Raw genomic sequence first — 24,011 nt, forward strand, 5'->3', positions numbered from 1 at the left:
TCGACATAATGTAATCGCTGCAGTCATGTACACAAAGCCCAGCAGACAATAACAAAGCAGTGGCACGGCATCTAATCGGTGAGTAATGCTGATTTTATAGCTATTCCCAATGTTGCTAGTGTTTTTTTAAACCGGACAACCCATTAATTTTTATGTAAGGCCAGGTCGCACATTCCTGGTCACCATGCAGAACTAGCCCTCTAGTCATGTCATTGCTGGCTCCCAGATCTGGCCAACATTCCTCCAGGCCTACAAGAAATGGATAAAGGCTTCATGCACACTACAGTGTCCGAATTTCTGTCCGCAAACAACGGATCTGCAAAATATGGATACCTTCCCTGTGCATTCCTCATTTTTCTTACCCTCATCAATAGAAACTAGTGTTGTGGAGTCGGAGTTGCAGCTAGTTTTGGGTGGAATTGGTAGAAATATAACTTAAATAATAAGTTATGTAGCTTAAAAATATTCCGTTATTAATATTGTATAATTTATTTATTGCATTTCATATAAACACATTTAATGTTCTTTTAATCAAATCTTATATCTAAAACAGTCATAAGCAGGGTCTTCTAGTGGTGATAGAAAATCAGTTCTCACCTCTCCTGTGTTCTCTCCTGTCCTTATACTATAAACAGTGATAAGCAGGGTGTTCTAGTGGTGATAATCAGTTCTCTCCTGTCCTTACACTATAAAGAGTGATAAGTAGGGTGTTTTAGTAGTAATAGATAATCGGTTCTAACCTCTCCTGTCCTTATACTATAAACAGTGATAAGCAGGGTGTTCTAGTGGTGATAATCAGTTCTCTCCTGTCCTTACACTATAAAGAGTGATAAGTAGGGTGTTTTAGTAGTAATAGATAATCGGTTCTAACCTCTCCTGTCCTTATACTATAAACAGTGATAAGCAGGGTGTTTTAGTGGTGATAATCAGTTCTCTCCTGTCCTTATACTATAAAGTGATAAGCAGGATGTTTCAGTTCTCACCTCTCCTGTCCCTTATACTAGGTATCTTCATGCTGCTCAAAGGCCCTTAGTTACAATGCGTGAAACTAGCCTGTACATGCTCAGTATTAAGGTTCTCCTCTAAAGGCCAAAGGAGGAAGTTCACTACTAGTCATGCCTGCAGTCCTCTCCGAACTCCTAGACAGAGCAAAAAGACAGTAATAAAGATGTCCGGGAATAAGTAACTTTTCACAAGTCACCCTCTTGTCTCTGCTATGGAAAGAATCAAACTAAGGGTACTTTCACACTAGCGGCAGGACGGATCCGACAGGCTGTTCACCCTGTTGGGTCCGTCCTGCCGCTATTTTGCTGTGCCGCCGCTCTGTCCCCATTGACCATAATGGGAACGGGGGCGGAGCTCCTCGGGCGAAAGGCCGCCGGACTAAAAGTACTGCATGTCTGGCGGCCTCTCGCCGCGCACTGCCGTGCTGCGCTGGTGCTCTGCCCCTGTCCCCATTATAGTCAATGGGGACGGAGCGGCAGTCTGGCGGCACGGCGAAATAGCGGCAGGACGTATCCGACAGGGTGAACAGCCTGTCGGATCCGTCCTGCCGCTAGTGTGAAAGTAGCCTTACCTATAGTACCTACTATATAAATATGTGGTGCGGGTCATTACAGTTATGGGGATACCAGATAGGTCTTAATAGATGTTCTCTAATTGCCAGCTAATCCACTTAAAAAGTGTGTTTTTTTTTGTATAGAAAATGGTGATTGTAACTATTTTTTAATTTTTATTTTTTGCATTGCATAAACTGTTTTATTAATAGGTTTTTGGCATTTTGTAATATACTAGAATTTATGTATATGCTAGTATATCAGCTGGTGTATATAAAATGAACAGGCAGTTGCTGGGGTATCTGTCAGTGTGCCTAACAACTGTCACAGTAAAAGATAGCGCTCATATGGTCATTCAATGGACCCAGGCCTCTCTGCTTATACCTTTTTTTTTTTTTTTTTTTTTTTTTTTTTTTTTTTTTTTTTTTTATAGGCAGAAATCTTGTCAGAGCAGAGAAGGGGTTACACAGAGGATCGGAGTGGTTTCTGTGATATTCACTGTTAGAAAGGAAGTGTGCACTGCTCCTGATCTCTCTTTTCTCACTCAATGTTGGTTCTGTAATGGTCTGGTTGTATGCGGGAACCTGCTCTCACAGGGCAGTACTATTCAGACTGTACACGGCAACATGTTAATGTTTTAGAAGACTACACTGAAACTAATACATTTCTTCTGCTTTTTTTTAGTATTGGGAGATGAAGACTGCATCGGATACCATGATCCTGCAGGCTTTTGGCGTCCTAAGTTTGATTGTAGATTTGGTACATTTTGCTGCGGTAACTGTGAGCACAGATATTGCTGTATCGACCCTAGTAAATTCATCACCGAGAGGATGCAAAAGAGCTGTCTGTTTATAAGGTGCCTTGGTTATCTTAACTTGCTTTCATATATGGAATTTGACCAAGCTGTTATTATTTTAGCTGTCTACTACAGCATACTGAACTTGATAATTAATGGGTTCAGAGCACTGACCTACATGCTTTATATAAGGGTATTGCCATCAAAATTGGATGAATGATGTTAAAAGTATCTAACATATGGGGAGTTCACATCACAGCTACATATTTTTGTACTTTTTATGTGGTGATAACTTTAAAACGCTTTGACTTTTCCAGGCCATTCTGAGATTGTTTTTTCGTCACATATTGTACTTCATGACACTGGTAAAATGGAGTTAAAAAAAAATTCATTTTTATTTATAAAAAATACCAAATTTACCAAAAAAATAGAAAAATTTGCTAATTTTTAAGTTTCAATTTCTCTACTTCTATACTACATAGTAATACCTACAAAAATAGTTATTACTTTACATTCCCCATATGTCTACTTCATGTTTGGATAATTTGGGGAATGATATTTTATTTTTTGCGGATGTTACAAGGCTTAGAAGTTTAGAAGTAAATCTTGAAATTTCGCTGAAATTTTCAAAAACCAACTTTTTAAGGACCAGTTCAGGTCTGAAGTCACTTTGTGAAGCTTACATGATAGAAACCACCCAAAATGACCCCATTCTATAAACTACACCCCTCAAGGTATTCAAAACTGATTTTACAAACGTTTTTAACCCTTTAGGTGTTCCATAAGAATTAATGGAAAATAGAGATACAATTTCAAAATTTCACTTTGGCAGATTTTCCATTTTAATATTTTTCCAGTTACAAAGCAAGGGTTAACAGCCAAACAAAACTCATTATTTATGGCCCTGATTCTGTAGTTTACAGAAACACCCCATATGTGGTTGTAAACTGCTGTACGTCACACGGCAGGGCGCAGAAGGAAAGGAATGCCATACGTTTTTGGAAGGCAGATTTTTCTTTAAATCAGATCATTTTTATTAAAAATTTTACAGTGTAAATACACTTTTTTTACAATACATACAAGGATGACATAGAGACATATATTGTCCATAGGACTAATAACAAAAAGGACACCAAACTATGTGTATTAATCCAGTTTCACTCCAACCTCCCCACCCCCCCATCCCACCCCACCCTAACCTACAAAATACAAAGGCACATTGTTAAACATTTCTATTCAGACGTCGAAACGACAGCCATGGATCCCACAATTTTTCAAATTTCGCTGGGCATCCACGCTTCTGGTACACCATCCGTTCATAACTCAGCATTGTGTCAACCGCACTTAGGAATTCGCCTAGGATTGGCGGAGCTGTCTGTATCCAATGTAGGGCTATTAACTTCCTAGCGACATATAACATTCTCCCTATAGCTATTTTATGCACCTGCCCAGTGGCCAATTCAGAGACATATCCTAACACACACACTTTCGGATCAGAGGGTATTCGTACTTTGTAAACTTCCTGTGTTGTCTGACGTACCAACTCCCAGTATCTCCCTAACCTCTCGCACGTCCACATCATATGCAACAAATCTGCAGACACCACAGAGCATCTTGGACACTCATCCGTAGGTCTGAACCCTATACGGAACAAAAAAAACGGTGTTTTGTAGACCCTATGGACAATAAACAGCTGCGAGAGTTTACGTCCTTCACTCAAGGAAGAGAGAGGTATCGCCTCCAGTATGTCAGACCATTGGTCATCAGTTAATTCGCCAACATCTTTCTCCCATTTACTTTTAGCTGTAAGCGGATGTGACATTAGAAACTTATCAAGCAGCAGCTTGTATATACAGGAAATCATACCTCTCCTCGCCCCCCTGGACAGAATCTGGTGCAATGCAGCATCTCTCCCAGCCACCTCAGTCGTACCTTTAAATGTGGAGTTGTATGCGTGTCTCACCTGAAGGTACTTATAAAAGTGAGTTCTAGGCAGCTCATACTTCTCTTGAAATCTGGCAAATGACATGAACTTCTTTTCCTCCAAAAGATGTCCCAACCTCAGAATACCCTTCCTTTTCCATGCCCCAAACTCAGACAGGGAGAGGAATTCCGGCAGCACAGGATTGCCCCACAGTGGAGTGTATTCCGTATTGCCGAAAACCCCCCTCAGGAGCTTGACCTTATTCCATACGGACTGCATCAAGTGTCCCAGATCGCCCATCGGACCACTCCTCCCAGCCCCCCTAGTCTCAAGGATCAGCAGTAGGTCATTAGAGGACAAGCAATGTTTAAACAACTGACACGACATCTCACTCGACTCCAGTTCCATCCACCCCTTAAAATGTTGGCATTGTGCAGCTAGGAAGTACACCCAGGGGTTTGGCACTGCAAGGCCCCCTTCTGTTTTAGGATATTGCAACGTTTCAAGCTTAATTCTCGGTTGCCCCTTCCTCCATATGAGCTCCCTGAAAGTAGCATTGATTGGAACAAATTTGGATTTTGACAGCCAGACCGGGGAGTTATGTAGAACATAGAGTAGCTGGGGCATCAACACCATTTTAATGAGATTAGCTCTTCCCGCCACCGACACATATAGTTTACACCATGCCTTAGTCTTATTACGAAATTTGATAACCAACGGGTCAAAGTTAAGGCGCCCAAAGTCTCGGATTCTCGGAGATATATGGATACCCAAATACTTAAAGGTCGCTACACATGGAATATTTCTGTCTCGCACTGTCTGTGATTGCACTTGCCCGTCAAGCAGCATAATCGCCGACTTACTCCAGTTAATAGTCAGACCCGACAGATCCCCGAAGCAATCAATGATTTTCATAGCCGCTTCCAACGATGGACCAGTATCTCCCAGAAAAAGCAAGGTGTCATCTGCATACATCGCCACTTTATTATTAACTGTCCCATATTGGAACCCCTGGATGTCCATTGATTTACGAATTGCCGCGGCTAATGGCTCAATCGCAACTGCAAATAGCAGAGGCGACAACGGGCACCCCTGTCTAGTACCCCGGCCCAGACAGAACTTGGGGGACACCCCTCCATTCGCCCTGATACATGCTTCGGGTTTAGAGTATCTCCAACATTATCAGCTGGAAGTTGAATACTGGCAAACACTCTTCTAATATTAATTGACGTTGATTTCTGAGGCATGAAGCCAGTCTGGTCAGAGTGTATGATAGACAAAATCACCTTAGGCTGCTTTCACACTAGCGTTCGGGTGTCCGCTCGTGCGCACCGTTTGAAGGGGCTCACGAGCGGCCCCGAACGCATCCGTCTGGCCCCAATGCATTCTCAGTGGAGGCGGATCCACTGAGAATGCATCCGCCTGCCAGCGTTCAGCCTCCGCTCCGCTCAGTGAGCGGACACCTGAACGCTGCTTGCAGCGTTCGGGTGTCCGCCTGGCCGTGCGGAGGCGAGCGGATCCGTCCAGACTTACAATGTAAGTCAATGGGGGCGGATCCGCTTGAAGATGACACCATATGGCTCAATCTTCAAGCGGATCCGTTCCCCATTGACTTACAATGTAAAGTCTGAACGGATCCGCTCAGACAACTTTCACACTTAGAAAATTTTCTAAGTTTTAATGCAGACGCATCCGTTCTGAACGGATGCGAACGTCTGCATTATCGGAGCGGATCCGTCTGATGAAACATCAGACGGATCCGCTCCGAACGCTAGTGTGAAAGTAGCCTTAGACAGACGCATGGCCAAGACCTTTGCAAGCAACTTAACATCAGTGGAGAGTAACGATATCGGTCTATATGAGTCAGGGAGAGAGTGATCCTTGTCCGGCTTAGGAATGACTACTATTACCGCCTCCTGCATAGACGGAGGTAGCTCCCCCCTCTCCTTGGAACAAATGAATACCTTCAGAAGTTCCGGGAGCAGCACTTCCGCAAAGGACTTATAAACTTCCGCCGGAAGCCCATCCAAACCCGGAGCCTTGTCATTAGCCATAGCAGCCAATGCCGCCCTTAATTCTTCTAGCTCAATCGGCTCCTCTAACCGCATACTGTCTTCCCTGGAAAGCTTAGGAAGATCTAATGTGGCCAAAAAGGTGTCAATCTCTTCATCCGAGCATGCCACCCTGGAAGCATACAGAGAGGAATAAAAATTATTTAGTATATTCAAAATGTTATCCGTATCACGCCTGAGGACACCGCCAGCATCTAACAGGCCAGATATACATTGTGATCCTTGCTGCGCTTTTGCGATAACAGAGAGCATATGGCCTACACTCTCACCTTCAGTAAAAAATTGCTGCTTGTAAAACAGTCGTTTCCTCTCTGCTACCTCCAAAAGGTGACACCTCAACTCCTCCTGCCTAGTCTTTAAGGTATTACTTGTCATGATAGAAGGATTTAACACAAAAGCTTCCTCCGCTATCTTCATATTATCATGTTTCTGCCGATCAAGCTCTCTAGATTTAGATTTAATCCGACTGACTGTTTTAATAAAGGATCCTCTGAGGAAGGCCCTCATCGCTTCCCAGACGACTAACTGAGACGCAGTCCCTTCATTTATACAAAAATATTCCCTAAGGGATTGAAGCATATCGGACGGATCACCCATCAGTTTTAACCAAAAGGCATTTAGTCGCCAGTATCTAACCCCCGGCCTGGCTGTCACAGATATATCAAGGGTGATGCTAAATAAGGAATGGTCAGATAGGGTCCTAGAAAGATACTCTGAGGTCTGTACAAACGGGAACATATGAGCATTTACCAGACCCAGATCTATACGCGACAGGGAGCCATAGGTCGAGGAGCAACACGAGTACTTCCTGTCCAGGGGGTGGGTCTCTCTCCATACATCCATCAGACCTACTTCCCTCAGTATTCTTGCAAACGAGGTTTCACCCGTACTACTACCACTAGGTGTGATCTGGCATCTATCAAGCGAACTGTCAAGTACATTATTAAAATCTCCCACTATTAACATTGGAAGTTCAGAAAATTCTGTCATGAATTCTATAAGCTTCCTTAAAGGTACCGAGGAAAATGGTGGGGGTATATAGATTGTCGCTAACACCATTCTCATCCCTTGGACCACACAATGCATTCCTTTAAACCTTCCCTCTTCATCCACACATACCCTCAGGCATTCAAATATGATATTCTTATGAACTAGGATACTAACCCCCCTGGAATGCGAGGAGAAGACGGAGTGCACCGAATAACCCAACCACGGCTTTTGCATGACATGTATAGATTGTTTGGTCATATGCGTTTCTTGCAAGCATATTATTGCCGGCTGATATCTAGATAGGTAACGGAACAGACCGTGTCTCTTTGTAGCATCCGCCATTCCCCTCACATTCCAGCTAAGTATTCTCGTAGCAGGTCCCATAAGAATGCATACATACATAAAAGTACATTTGAGATCTACAACTTTCCACCTCCCAGCAGCCGCAGGGAAAAACAATGTTAAATACCAGATTACAGATTCCCATCTCTTCCCTTTTTCCCCCCCGGACAAAATATACCAGGACTGTACGTTTCAGCATTTTAGAATTGCCATCATTAGCACCTTTGACGATAATAACCCCCGCTAATCCCATCCCCCCTCCCTCCCCCCACCCAACTATCCCTACCCAGGCAATGAACATATGCAGCATAATTAGCTTCAGTAATGAACTTGGGGCCAACATTGTGAACCAGGCCCAACAGCGCCTGAAGCAGCACAGCATCCAGCACGATGACGTACGCAGGCACATTAGGAAGGTGGGGAGCAACCTCGGGCGTATGCTCTACCCACAAAATTTCTTTAGCAACCGGCTAAAGAAAAAATAAAATGTCCACAACGGTGGGTGGATGGTCCAGTGGACATCAGAACTTCAATCAGGAGCAGGAATGTCCAACAGTCTCAGGTGTCTGTTGATGGAATCCTAAGGTGACGCTCATTTTGATCCAGCCACTTGACCGCAGCGTCCGAGTCCTCAAAGAACACCGCGGATCCAAACGCCACCACCCTGAGCCTGGCCGGGAACATCATGGAGTACTGTACTTGCAAATCTCTCAGCCTCCGTTTAATCTCCACAAAGCGAGCTCTTTTTTTCTGTACATCCGACGAATAGTCAGGGAACAGAGACACCTGAACCCCATTGATTTTTAAATCAGGATGAGATCTTGCAGCCCTCAGTATAGTGTCTCTGTCTCGATAGTGCAGGATTTTAGCCAGTATTGGACGTGGCGGACGTCCTGGCGGCAAAGGCCTGGTGGGGACCCTATGTGCTCTTTCAACAGCGTAAAGTGCAGAGAGTCCTCTATCACGGAATTTTTCCGCAAGCCATTTTTCAATAAAATCAGTAGCCTCTGGGCCCTCAGATTTCTCAGGAATGCCCACCAGCCTTATATTATTGCGGCGAGAGCGGTTTTCTAAGTCGTCGGTTTTAGCATAGAGCTCCGCTATATCCTTTGACGCAGCCCGGCTCTCTCTCTGTAGGGTAACAGCCCCATCTTCCAGATCCGAGACCCTCCTCTCTACTTCTGAGGTGCGTTCAGCCACTTTATGCAGGTCATGACTGATAATGGACATGTCCGCTTTTAGACTTCCAATATTAATATTCATGTTCTGGAGGGTGGCGTTGCAGCTAGCAATAGCTGCCATCACATCTTTCAAGGTGGGCTCAGGGGCATTGATCACTGGCAGACACTTCCCAATGCTGCACAGGCTAGCACTCGCCCCCCCCCCTCATGCTGAACTGGGGATTGCTGGTCGTCATTACAGGGGCCATCTTGCTCCCCTAAGCCTTCCTCCACTTGTGCCAGGGTGCCCTCTCCTTCTCCCCATACATGACTGGGGGACTGGTGTGACTTGTGAGCGAAGCGCTCTAGCCGCGCTGCCGCTCCCTGACTCACCGCCGCCCTCAGGTCAGGCCACTCTTCCTCCTCAGCGCCATCTTGGGATCTTGCCTCCCTGTCCTGCCGGCTCTGCGTTTTGCCTCTCTTTGCAGGCATAATGATTTTTCTTAGCACCGGACCGCTTGCTGGCTATGTCCCCCGCTCCTACGGCTGTTTTTAAAGAATATCTCCACCGTTGTAGGAATTTTAGTCAGGATTCTTGCCGGAGCTAGTGCGGCGTGCGTCCTACTCCATGCGCCGCTAGGCTCCTCCCCCCCAAGGCAGATTTTTCTAGACTGTTTTTTTTTACACCATGTCCTATTTGAAGCCCCCCTGATGCACCCCTAGAGTAGAAACTCCAAAAAAGTGACCACATTTTAGAAACTACGGGATAGGGTGGAAGTTTTGTTAGTACTAGTTTAGGGTACATATGATTTTTGGTTGCTCTATATTACTTTTTGTGACGCAAGGTAACAAGAAATAGCTTTTTTGGCACCGTTTTTATTTTTTGTTATTTACAACATCTGACAGGTTAGATCATGTGGTATTTTTATAAAGCAGGTTGTCACGGACGCGGCGATACCCTAATATGTATACAATTTTTTTTATTTATGTAAGTTTTTCACAATGATTTCATTTTTTAAACAAAAAAATCATGTTTTAGTGTCTCCATAGTCTGAGAGCCATAGTTTTTTCAGTTTTTGGGCGATTATCTTAGGTAGGGTCTCATTTTTTGCGGAATGAGATGACTGTTTGTTTGGCACTATTTTGGGGTGCATATGACTTTTTGATCGCTTGCTATTACACTTTTTGTGATGTAATGTGACCAAAAATTGTTTGTTTAGCACATTTTTTATTTTTTACAGTGTTCATCTGAGGGGTTAGGTCATGTGATATTTTTATAGAGCCAGTCGATACAGACGCGGCGATACCTAATATGTAACATCTGTATTGTGCTGTATTGAACTGTTACTGTCTTACATTGTAAGACGCTAACAGTTGCCTAAGAGACCCAGCCTGGGGGCTGGGCCTCTTAGGCTTCCGGACATGACAGGCCCCAAGCCTTGGAATGGCTTGGGGCTGCCATGGCAACGATCGAGTCCCCGCCACAGCAGAGCGGGGACCCGATGCATGAGGTGAGGGAGCGCAAACCTCCCATATGCCGCGGTCACCGCTGACCGCGGCATATGAGGGGTTAATCCACCGGCATCAGCGTTATCGCCAATGCTGGTGGATGCAGCAGGGATCTGGCGGTCAGTAACCGCCGGATCTCTCATGCTGACCGGGGGGACCGCACGCGGGGGGAGGAACGACTGCAGGACGAGAGCGCTCGTCCTCGAGCGCTAAGTGCCGGCGTTTGAGGATGAGCATTCTCGTCCTGTGTCGTTAAGGGGTTAAACCACAGTGTTTAATGTACAGATTAAGGGGTTAAAAAAAAAAAAAAATTTTTTTTAAAATAAAGCTGCATTCTTTATGTGGTTTAAAGGGCTGTCTCATTTCAGCAAGTGGCATTTATTATGTAGAGAAAGTTAATATAAGCCACTTACTAATGTATTGCGATTGTCCATATTGCCTCCTTTGCTGGCTGGATTCATTTTTCCTTCACATTATACACTGCTCGTTTCCACGGTTATGTTGTTCAAATACTTTTATTAGCAAGAGCCAAAATAATCACTTTACATTAAGGATAGCCCGAACATAAATCAGGACCAAATAGAATATCATCCTACAGGTAGATGGTCACAGTAAAAGTATGCAAATACCATGTAAACATGAATATGAGCAAAGTAATAACATATGATCCCAACATCAGAATAAAAGCATCTCAAAGACCCAGTTGCGGGAAAGAGGTATCAAGAGCTCCTACATAGGATACACAACAAATTTAGAAAAACAAGACAGGACACAGGGGGGGAAACAGGGGGGGGGGGGGATCCCTGAACTGACAAGTCGAGGTAGAAAGGACTATGTAAAATATAATTTGTTAAGGCGTGCCGAATACATGTGGGTTAAGATCCAATGGGATGTGCAATCTCCCTAGGGACTGGCGACCCCCTGTTCAGCCACGTGATAAAATCAGGAGAACCCTTAAATAGAATCCAAGGAGTCCAGGTTTTCAGGAACTTATTAGTATTGCCCATGTCCTCCGCCCAAAGTTCCTCCATTCTATATATTTTTTCAAAGGTGGAGAGCCAGTCCCCAGGGAGAGGGGCGCGCGTGGATTTCCAAAATCTAGGGATAACCAGACGTGCAGCCTGAACAAAGAACCTCAGAAGACCCTTTTTCAGAGTAGATATAGTGCTAGGGAACATAGAAAGCAAAGCGCCTTCTAGAGTCCATCTGGAGGAACTGCCACAAACCATATCGTATAGATCATTAATAGCCTCCCAAAATGGGGTGATTTTGTTGCAGGACCACCAGATATGAGACATGCTACCCTCCTCCTGGCCACATCGCCAACAGGAACTAGGAGTTTCCACGGTTATGACCACTTGGCCTCTCTGGGAGCGCATATAGACTAATGCTTTTTTCCTATAGTGTGCAAGCGCAGCCACCGCTGATGGATTACAGGGTGGTTGTAACCATGGAAATGAGCAGTGTATAATGTGATGGAAAAATGAATCCAGCCAGCAAAGGAAGCAATATGGACAGTCACAATACATTAGTTAGTGGCTTGTATTAGCTTTCTCTACATAATAAATGCTATTTGCTGAAGTGACATAACCCCTTTAACCACCTCGCATCCGCTCATAGGATATAAACATCCTATGAGTGGATGTTTTTCTCTGAATCGACATTCTGGAACGTCTATTCAGAGATGGCAGCTGCACGCTAATTGTGCAGCTGCCGAGCAGGGAGTTCGCTGTCAGTGACAGTAGGCCACCCCAGAGAGAAGGCAGGGACAGTTCCTAGGTGTCCCTGCCTTCTAGATTGCTGTATACACAGCCCTTAGTAAGAGCTGTGTATATAGATCAGGAAGCGCTATGCGCTTCTTGGCCCGGTGGTAATGTGACTGCCGGGAGAGTGCAGGAGCTGTCGGTCTTCCATAGACCTCGATCAGCCCTGTGCTGAGGCTGTACAGCCTCTCTGGGGGCTGTATTTCCACTGTAACTGGGGCTACTATGTCAGCCCCAGTTACAGGAGAAATCAATAGTGGGGGGGGGGAAGTTAAGTGTCCCCCAGAGGTCTTGTATGACCTTGTGGGGGATGCAAAAAGTAAAATAATGTAATAAAAAAATCCCCAATTAAGTAATAAAAAAAAAATAATTAAAAATAGAAAAAAAAATATTTGGTATTGCCGCGTCCATAACGACCAGCTCTATAAATATATCACACGATCCATCCTGTCCGATAAACATTATAAAAATAAACTGTCAAAAAAAGCCATTTGTCACCTTTAAATCACAAAAAGTGCAACACCAAGTGATCAAAAAGGCGTGTGTCCCACAAAATGGTACCAATAAAACCGTCACCTAATCAAAAAAATAAGACCTGAGACATTAAAACATCTTTTTTTTTTTTGTTTCAAAAATGCTATTATTGTGTTAAAGTGAAATAAATAAAAAAAAGTATACATATTGGGTATCTCCACGTCCGTAACAACCAGCTCTATAAAAATATCACATGACCTAACCCCTCAGGGGAACACCGTAAAAACAATAAAATAAACAGTGCCAAAAAAAGCCATTTTATATATTTTTTTTGTCACCTTACATCACAAAAATTGCAACACCAAGCGATCAAAAAGGCGTATGCCCCCCAAAAGAGTACCAATCAAATCCTCACCTCATTTGCAAAAAATTACCCTAAGACAATCGGTCAAAAACTAAAAAAAAGCTATGACTCTCAGACTATGGAGACACTAAAACATCATTTTTTTGGTTTCAAAAATGTTATTATTGTGTAAAACTTAAATAAATAAGAAAAATTATACATATTGCTACGTCCGTAATGATCTGCTCTATACAAATTTCAAATGACCTAACCCCTTGCACCATAAAGTGTAAGAATGAATGATCAAAAAATCATATGTACCCAAAAATGGTACTAATAAAAAAACTTAAATTCTTCCTGCAGAAAACGAGCCACTGCACAAGACGATCGGCAGAAGAAAAAAAAAAAATATGGCGTTCAGAAAATGGAGACATAAAAACATAATTTTTTTTTACACAAATGCTTTATTATGTAAAACTGAAACAAACAAACAAACAAAGAAAGTAGATATATTTGATATCATTGTGTCCGTAACAACCTGCTCTATAAGAATAGCACGATCTACCCTGTCAGATGAATGTTGTAAAAAAATAGCGCCAAAACAGCAATTTTTTTTTGTTACCTTGCCTCACAAGAAACGTAATATAGAGCAATTAATATTCATATGTACCCCAAAATAGTACCAATAAAACTGGCACCTTCTCCCCTAGTTTCCAAAATGGTATCACTTTTTGGGAGTTTCTACTGTAAGGGTGCATCAGGGGTCTTTAAATGGGACATGGCATCCAAAAACCAGTTCAGCAAAATCTGCCTTCCAAAAACCATACAGTGCTCCTTTTCTTCTGTGCCCTGCCGTGTGCCCTTACATCAGTTTACATCCACATGTCGGGTGTTTCTGTAGACCGCATAATCAGGGTAATAAATATTGAGTTTTGTTTGGCTGTTAACCCTCGATGTGTTAAAGAAAAAATGGATGAAAATGGAAAATCTGCCAAAAAAGTGAAATTTTGAAATTTCATCTCCATTTTCCTTTAATTCTTGTGAAACACCAAAAGGGTAACAAAGTTTGTAAAATCAGTTTTGAGTAACTTGAGTGGTGTAGTTTCTACAATGGGGTAATTTATGGGGGGTTTCAACTATGTAAGGGTACTTTCGCACTAGCGTTATTCTTTTCCGGCATTGAGTTCCGTCCTAGGGGCTCAATACTGGAAAATAACTGATCAGTTTTATCCTAATGCATTCTGAATGGAGAGGAATCCGTTCAGTATACATCAGGATGTCTTCACTTCAGTCTTTTTACCATTTCAGGACGGAGAAAATACAGTAGCATGCTTTGGTTTTATCTTCGTCCAAAAAGACTGAACACTTCGGCATTGAGGTGTATTAGTACCGGATCCGGCTTTGCGCAGACCGAAAAAAATGCTAATTTTTTTTTATACCGGATCCGTTTTTCCGGATGACACCAATGACACTGCATCCGGCTCCGTCTCACAAATGCCATCAGTTTGCATATGCTTTGCCGGCAGAATCCTCTGCTGCAACTGTGAAAGTACCCTAAGCCCCACAAAGTGATTTCAGACCTGAACTGGTCCTTTAAAATGTGGGTTTTGGAAATTTTCTTAGAATTTTAAAAGCAACTCTTAAAACGCCCTAAAAAATTTTCATTTACAAAATGTTGCCAACATAAAGTAGACCTATGGGGAATGTTAAGTAATAAATATTTTATGAGGTATCACTTTCAGTTTTAAAAGCAGAGAAATAGAAATTGCTAATTTTTTCAAAATTTTTGATTATTTTATAAATCAAGGTGAAATATATCGACTCAAATTTACCACTGTCATGAAGTACAATGTGTCATGAAAAAACAAGCTCAGAATGGCTTGGATAAGTAAAAGCGTTCAAAAGTTTATTACCACATAAAGTGATATATGTCAAATTTGCAAAATTAGGCTCTGTCAGGAAGGGGGTAAATGGCCGAGAGGTGAAGTTGTTAAATGGCATGCTAACTTTGTTGTACAGGTCAGTACGGATGCAGCAACACCAATTTTATGTAGGGTTTTTGTGTGAAAATCCAAATTTTGTTTTAAATTTAGAAACCTTTTTTACTTTTTGTATTAGGCTCACAAGGGGACTTCACATGTTATTGACTCTTTGATCTCACACATAGATCTCTAACCACTTAGATGCCACAGTCTGTGTTGAGAGTGACATCTACAGGGTTAACCAGCCAGGATTGGAGCAGCAGGATCGCAGATTTATTAGTATAGCTCCCACTGTTGTTGTTGCAATTATAACTGCTGTGCCCACACCATAACTGTACATCATGAGGCTTACCAGTGGTTTGCATCCTGCTGTAAACCCACTTTGCAGGCCTCCTGGTGGGTGCTTTTTATTCTGTGGACGGTTGTGAATGAGGGTTTTCTTCACAAAATAAGAACTTCTGACAATAAAGTGGTTGTACAGCGCTAGTATATGACCTAACCTTCAGGATAGGTCATCAATATCAAATTAGCATGAGTCTGACTCCTGTCACCGCCACTAATCAGCTGTTTGGTGCGAACCGCTGCAGCCTCTTCACCTTTTTCATTGCAAGCCGTCTAGCTTGTAGTGGCGTTGCAGCATAATTACAGCTGCTCACTTGATTCCAATGAGTGGGACGAGCAATTGTACACTGCATCGTCATTACGACCTAGACGATGCACCATGAGACAGTGAGGAGGAGGCTGCAGCGGCTCGCACAGTGGCCTCTTCAAATTGCTGATCAGTGTAGGGTGCAAGGAGTCGGACCATTTTGATCTGATATTGATGACTTATCCTGAGATAAGCCTCATAATCTGGACAACCAAAACAGAGATACTCTAATATGTTTAAAAAAAAAAAACACTCAACAAACTAACATACCAGAATGATTGGAAGAGGATGGAGAAGCGAAGCAGCTGATCATAATCCAAAGCATACTACCTAGTCTGTATGATGGAGATAGAGTTATGGTTATGGATAAGGTTGCTGCTACACTACAATTTTCCTGTTTGTTTGTTGTTGGGTTGTTGTTTTTTGGGGGGGAGGGGGTTGTAAAAAAAATTGTCATGAATTTCTGAGTTTGTTACAAGCATTTTTTGGGGAGGGGGGGGTGGAAACACAACGGAACTCAAAAACGGAACAACGGATCCGTGAAAAACGGATGGCAAAAAAAACTATAAAAGCTATACGTTCGTGTGAACTAGGCCTTAAAGGGCCGATCATAAATCTGACTTGGCTAAAACTGACTTTAGCCATATGTGAAAGTGGAGTGAGCTGTCAGTCATGATAAATCTGGCCCATTGTGTGTATATAGAGAATAAATATATATATGATGAAAGCAGAAGGGTGCAGCTGGCCCAATGTGGATAAAAGCCAATCCAACAAATACAAGACAGAAAAAGATGGGCAGCACTCCAAAAAGTAAAACAATACAAAAATACTTTATTTACCCAAGCAGGACATGCAACGTTTCGGCTCAATACAGGAGCCTTTCTCAAGAAATGTGTAAGGACAAAGTGCCAAGTATATATAGCAATGTGCCAATTCATAATAATATTAACAAAACACGTGAGCTCAATTCATGACAATTAATGAAAAATCACAAAAAAGTACAGTGTAACTACATAATAACAAACTGAAGTTAAAAATCTTAATATCTCATCATATTGTGTATATAAAGGGAGAATTGTGATCATAATCCCAACATGTAAGAGAAAACCATACATACATATTATTTATTTTCTGGTTGCCCTTCTTTTTGTAAAAGGTATGAGAGTCTGTCAAACCGTTATGCATTGGACTTTATACTTTTAAATGTTGAATATCTGCAAGGTGAACTATCAAATGTTACACTGGAGTTAGCAAGTGTTGAGCAACAATTGATCAATTTGTCCTCAGCTGAGGAGTATGGGAAATTCCATGATGCATTTTCCACTCAACTACAAAGTTTCCGTATGGAGATGGATGAGGGTAAACGCTTTAAGTGGAACCGTGATACAGAGGACTCTAAAAAGGGCAACATATATTCCTGGCAATCCGATGACAAAAATATCCAGGTTAATAAGGACACTTGAAGAGGAGAAAAAGAGCCACTCAAGTCCCTACAGAGCAGTCTTTTTTAGGTGGGAAGCAAATGGAGGTGCCCGAAAGCAACGCATCAGTCGTGGAGGCCACAGACACCGAAGGTACACAAAAAAGGCTGCGCAACAACAAGCCGCGACCACCAGTAGGCAGGAATATGCCATCCAGGAAGAAATAACTGTAGTGAACCTCTCATCAGAGGACTTAACCGATTCGCAAGTGAGTGTACTCAGCAAGGGACTTTCTTTTTGCCCCAAAACTACTGCTAATTGGTTTGAGCTTGATTTTGATTTATATGCTTTTTTTCGGGCTATCAAGTTAAAAATCTGGTTTTATAATAGGGGACGGATCGACCATGCCAAGATGAGTGAATTGTCTCTTGGCATGTTCGATCTTTCCCTTAATAGTTATTTTAATCCTGTTATTAATGAACCTGCAATTGAGGTATACATGGCTGCTGTTAAATCTGATGTTCAGACATTAAGAGTAAAGCATTCTAAACAACCTTTTGGTCACCCCAATGTGACTGCTGATGAAATGGTTGCCCTTAATGAATTGAAACATGACCCCGAACTTACAATTAAGGCCACCGATAAAAGTGGCGCGGTGGTCATGTTGGACACCCATAAATATGTTGCTGAAATTTTAAGGCAATTGGGTGACAGTACCATTTACAGGCACATTGATATGGATCCCAAGTTTAAGATTGCTGCACTCATTAAGGATGTTTTGGCTGGGGCCTTGGGTGCGGGGGTCATCGATGAGGGACTTGTGGATTTTAATACTGTAACACATCCGGTCACTCCGGTGATCTGTGTGTTGCCTAAGATCCACAAGTCTCTCATTGATCCACCCGGCCGCCCCATTGTATCTGGTTCTGACTCAATTTTCAGTCATATTGCCATCTTTCTTGACAAAGTGTTACGAAGCTTTTCATGTGGAGGCAGCTCCTACATACAGGATACAACCGATTTTTTTTTTTTTTTTTTTTTTTTTTTACTCAAACTGCAGATGATCAATTTGGAAGATATACAGGGGGTGACATTGGCATCTTTTGATGTCACCTCCCTCTATACATCGATTTGACCATCAGAAGGGGCTCTCTGCAGTCTCATACATGCTGGAGAAGTCATCACTCACTTGTCAATGTCAACAATTTATAATATCCCTATTGGAGATTGTTCTGAGGTTTAACTACTTCCTGTTTCAGGATTCCTACTATATGCAGGAACAGGGTGTGGCGATGGGGTCCAATGTGGCCCCAACCTACGCCAATATATTCATGCATCAATTTGAGGAGGATGTAGTCTATGGAAGCCACCACTTCCAGCATGTTAGGGCGTGGTGGCGGTACATAGACGACCTCTTCCTCATCTGGACTGGCAGTGTGGAGCAGCTTCTCGATTTCCACATGTTTCTTAATGGGATCGACAGTGCTCTTCAATTTACATTAGTGCACTCCCACACTGAAATGCAATTTTTGGACACCCGTGTGATTCTGAAAGAGGGCAGGTTGCAAACAGAACTGTTTACCAAGCCCACTGACCGGAACACACTATTGACATATAGTAGTGATCACCCCAGACCGATGGTTAGATCCTTACCATATTCTCAGTTTTCAAGAGCCAGACTTATAGTGTCAGATCCTGAGGAGTTTGATAGAACTCTAGACACATTGGAGAATAAATTCCAGAGGCGGGGGTATCCAACTAAACTACTACATGAAAAAAAGGAAATAGCCAGGAGACTAAATAGGGATGATACCCTTAAAAGGAAAACAGAACATTCTAAAGTGGTGAGGATTCCCTTTATCTCGACGCACTCTGAACAGAGCGTAGATATAGGGAATATCATCCGACGTCATTGGAATATACTGGGGGGTTGCTATAACACAATTGAGGAATTTCATTCTCTGCCTTTGATGTCCTACCGGAGGTCCAGGAGCATAAAGGATCAATTGGTTAAGGTCGATGTGGGCAGGGCCGGATTAACGTAGGGGCTGATGGAGCTGCAGCTCCAGGCCCCTACCATAAAATAGGCCCATCTGCCAGCCAAAAGGCCGTCGGGAGCGGCCCGCGCTAAAAGTCCTCTGTTGTACACAGCGCAGCGTCACACAGCACACAGACAATGCAGAGACGCTCACCTCACTCTGGCAGCAGGAGCCTGAGGGAGGGACTCGGGAGGAGCGTAATATGATCCTAGAGTGGAAACTGCTTCTGCCAGCCCCTCCCCTCCCCGCCCACCAACCAATCAGAGCTGAGGCAAGGCAAGCACTAGCAGCTCTGAGTCGTCTGTACAGGGAGTCTAAGAATAGGAATGAATCGAATGAGTCTCAGGTTAAAAGAATCTAAAGATCCGATTAGTTAGAGACTCATTCGATTCTTTGAGTTAAAAGAACAGTCAGTCAGAGTCTAGAACAGGTTACACTGAGGCTCTGGCTGCTTTTGTTGCAGCAGTGATAAGATTAAAGGACAGGAGCAGAGAGAAAAGAGAAGTGACAGATGACACAGAGTTTAGATTACAGGTTGAATTAACCCTTTAGGATCAAATTGGCTTCTCAGGAGATCTATATGTTAAAGGCATCTCGTTCAGTAGCTATATAACTAAGGGTGGGTTCACATCTCCTTTATGGATTCCGTTAAGTGGGGACAATTTTATTATCAGCCAGTGACTGTTACTGTAATACTGTTATCAATTCAGCACATAGTTTTCTCTGTGCATTCATATTTCACTTCACTTGGTTCGTTGTACTACTGTCAGTGTCAGACTGTTGTCACTGTGGGTAACAATGCACAACAGACAACAATGCACACCACAGTGACAGCTCGTGACTCCTGTCCGGCGTCAGCCTCAGCTTCCCTTCACTATCACTATAATCAATCACTCTGATCCTGACTCACTCATTAGAGAGCTAAAGAGCCTACCGAGTCAGCAGCAGCAAGTGAATCGAATGGATAGCATCTGCGCATGCGCACTGGCACCTAGAGTCTTCGGTTCACTTGCGAGTCAGCTCAGCAGTCAGTGACTCAGCAAGTGAACCGAAGATCCGATTCATGAATCTGTTCATTTGAAAGATCCGAACTTCCCATCACTACTGAGGTCATATCCGGCGGGCCGCGGCATTACAGGAACAGCACCAGCTGCTCTGACGTCCTGCCGCCGGATATACGTCACAGGATATCCGGCGGCAGGACGTCAGAGCAGCTGGTGCGGTTCCTGTAATGCCGGCCCGCCAGATATGACCTCAGTGCGCCCGCGGTTATCCCTCCTGCACTCTGCGCTGTGTACAACCTGCTCAGCAGTTTCGACCAGCACACGGCCCACAGCGCTCAGCCACACCAGCCCGCGAGACAGCAGGAGCTTCTGGAGCAGGGCAGGTATCAGATAAACTCATCCAGTTGGAAGGGAGGGCAATCATAGTGCTGTTATGATTTATGGACACAGCTCTCAGCATGCTTAGCCAGCCTTCTATCTGGCTGTTTCTGAGCCTGTGGACTGTGACTCTCAAGAAGCACAGCCAGATAGAAGGCTGGCTAAGCATGCTGAGAGCTGTGTCCATAAATCATAACAGCACTATGAAAATTACTGACTGGCTAAGCATGCTGAGAGCTCAGTCTAAATAACATAACACATTAAAGAAATTACTGTTTCTAGCTGCTAGTCCACAGCAGCTAGAAACAGTAATTTCTTTAAAGGGATTCTGTCACCAGGTTTGACCCCTGTCAGCTAAACATATGCTGATGTTCACGGCGTCTTCACGATTCCTAATGTGGGCTTATAAATGTCATCTGTGGGCTTATTTAGCTAAAAAACAGCTATTACTAACCTGTCAGTCAAACAAATAAGGTGCCCAAGGGGATGTTAATGGATGCAAGGTGCCGGCCGCACCCACCGCCGCCTTTCCGGACTTCTGCGCGGCCTCCTAATCCTCCCGTGGTCCCCCTCCATGTTGCCAAGATAGACGCCAAATGAAGGGGTAGTTGCAGGAACAAAATACTTTAATGGTATCGATAAAATATATATGTAATTAAGACACTGAGTGCAGTTCCATAAAAAGGCCCAGCAAAATCCTCAGCACCAGGCCCATGATGCTCTTAATCCGGCCCTGGATGTGGGCACTTTGAAAACGGCTAGGCAGACAACACTAACTACATCCAGTGTTGGATGCTTTCCTTGCTTGTCATGTGTTAATTGGAAATACATTCTCAAGGGTAAAACCTTTGTGCACCCTCAAACTGGTGTCGCACATCGGATAAAACATTATCTGATGTGCGATTCGAGTTACATCATTTGTGCTTTTCTGTCCGTGTAATTTGGTGTACGTGGGTGAGACGACCACTGACTTCAAGTCACGTATTAACAACCACAGATATAGCATAAGGAAAAAAAGACTTGACCTACCAGTGTCAAAACACTTTGCTGAACTCAAACACACAGAGAGAGACAAAGTGTTGCATCATTGATTTTGTACTAATGCCTAGGAGAGGTGGCAACAGAACCAGTTTATTAAAAAAAAAAAGGGAACTAAAGTGGATTTACACACTTAATTCCCTTAAACCGCATGGTCTGAATGTAGACTATAAAATTGAGGCGATATAGGTCTGTGGTTTGCCTTTGTCCATTATATGGAAATGTTGTACCGTACCTGTGTATGTTTTGTGATTGTATTGGACAAAGTATATGTTCTTTATGAATTTTCATGTTTTTTTAATTAAATTTTTTTATATTTTTCATCACAGATGGTATGCCACGGAGTATGGAGAGAGGAAGTTCGAGGTGACATTGGTGAATGGCGTGCAGTCAAGCTTGAAAATATGCAGAGGATGTTTGTTTTTTAATTGTTTATTATTCTTTTTGGTCATAGTCTGATATACACATGGCAGGCAGTTTTGAGGAGAACCCTTGCGAATGATGGTGATAGACGGGTCAGAATCATGGGTTTAGTGCGACCCTGCACTAACGTGTGGGGTCGCAACTGACCGGTGGTCACGGATGGAGGCTCCACTTCTATTATGTTGTGGTAGCCTTCACCCGATCCTGTATAGCCATCGTTATTTGGCACGAACATGTGCGAACTCTGCCTTGATCCTGTGTGTATCAGATGGGACCGGTGCCAATGCGCCCGCGCCCGTTGGTTGATATGTGATTCCCGCATCCAATATGGTTGACTAGACATCAGAGGCGTAGTGCCGAGTGCGGCTGTAGCCGGAAGTATGAAATACACGTCATCTGGACATGCGCAGTCGCGCCCTTGGCACGCCGGACTGCACGCGACAGTATGGATGGTAGCCATTCGCCCTCTGACTCCTCCTTCACCCTCCGTTTGCACTACCCTCCAGTAAGGCACTTTAGATTATTAACTACACATGGCACTGATGATGACAAGGATTTCAATTATGTATGTATGTATGGTTTTCTCTTACATGTTGGGATTATGATCACAATTCTCCCTTTATATACACAATATGATTATGAGATATTAATATTTTTAACTTCAGTTTATTATTATGTAGTTACACTGTACTTTTTTGTGATTTTTCATTAATTGTCATGAATTGAGCTCACGTGTTTTGTTAATTATTATGAATTGGCACATTGCTATATATACTTGGCACTTTGTCTGTACACATTGCTTGAGAAAGGCTCCTGTATTGAGCTGAAACGTTGCATGTCCTGCTTGGGTAAATAAAGTATTTTTGTATTGTTTTATCTTTTTTATAATATATATATATATATATATACACACACTGCTCAAAAAAATAAAGGGAACACTTAAACAACACAATGTAACTCCAAGTCAATCACACTTCTGTGAAATCAAACTGTCCACTTAGGAAGCAACACTGAGTGACAATCAATTTCACATGCTGTTGTGCAAATGGGATAGACAACAGGTGGAAATTATAGGCAATTAGCAAGACACCCCCAATAAAGGAGTGGTTCTGCAGGTGGTGACCACAGACCACTTCTCAGTTCCTATGCTTCCTGGCTGATGTTTTGGTCACTTTTGAATGCTGGCGGTGCTTTCACTCTAGTGGTAGCATGAGACGGTGTCTACAACCCACACAAGTGGCTCAGGTAGTGCAGCTTATCCAGGATGGCACATCAATGCGAGCTGTGGCAAGAAGGTTTGCTGTGTCTGTCAGCGTAGTGTCCAGAGCATGGAGGCGCTACCAGGAGACGTGGAGGAGGCCGTTGGAGGGCAACAACCCAGCAGCAGGACCGCTACCTCCGCCTTTGTGCAAGGAGTAACAGGAGGAGCACTGCCAGAGCCCTACAAAATGACCTCCAGCAGGCCACAAATGTGCATGTGTCTGCTCAAACGGTCAGAAACAGACTCCATGAGTGTGATATGAGGGCCCGACGTCCACAGGTGGGGGTTGTGCTTACAGCCCAACACCGTGCAGGATGTTTGGCATTTGCCAGAGAACACCAAGATTGGCAAATTCGCCACTGGCGCCCTGTGCTCTTCACAGATGAAAGCAGGTTCACACTGAGCACATGTGACAGACGTGACAGAGTCTGGAGACGCCGTGGAGAACGTTCTGCTGCCTGCAACATCCTCCAGCATGACTGGTTTGGCATTGGGTCAGTAATGGTGTGGGGTGGCATTTCTTTGGAGGGCCGCACAGCCCTCCATGTGCTCGCCAGAGGTAGCCTGACTGCCATTAGGTACCGAGATGAGATCCTCAGACCCCTTGTGAGACCATATGCTGGTGCGGTTGGCCCTGGGTTCCTCCTAATGCAAGACAATGCTAGACCTTATGTGGCTGGAGTGTGTCAGCAGTTCCTGCAAGACGAAGGCATTGATGCTATGGACTGGCCCGCCCGTTCCCCAGACCTGAATCCAATTGAGCACATCTGGGACATCATGTCTCGCTCTATCCACCAACGTCACGTTGCACCACAGACTGTCCAGGAGTTGGCAGATGCTTTAGTCCAGGTCTGGGAGGAGATCCCTCAGGAGACCGTCCGCCACCT

General features: G+C 43.6%; 1 protein-coding gene across 1 annotated transcript in view; it reads left to right on the forward strand.

Moving 5' to 3' along the window:
• Positions 1 to 24,011, forward strand: part of SHISA4 (shisa family member 4) — an 83,765-nt gene that overhangs the window by 24,181 nt on the left and 35,573 nt on the right. Inside the window, exon 2 of the mRNA XM_040424210.1 lies at positions 2,241 to 2,412. Coding sequence (XP_040280144.1) covers positions 2,241 to 2,412 — 172 coding nt within the window. The remainder of the gene's footprint in view (positions 1 to 2,240; positions 2,413 to 24,011) is intronic.

This window comes from Bufo bufo, chromosome 3, assembly GCF_905171765.1.
Source record: "Bufo bufo chromosome 3, aBufBuf1.1, whole genome shotgun sequence".
Lineage (NCBI taxonomy): Eukaryota > Metazoa > Chordata > Amphibia > Anura > Bufonidae > Bufo > Bufo bufo.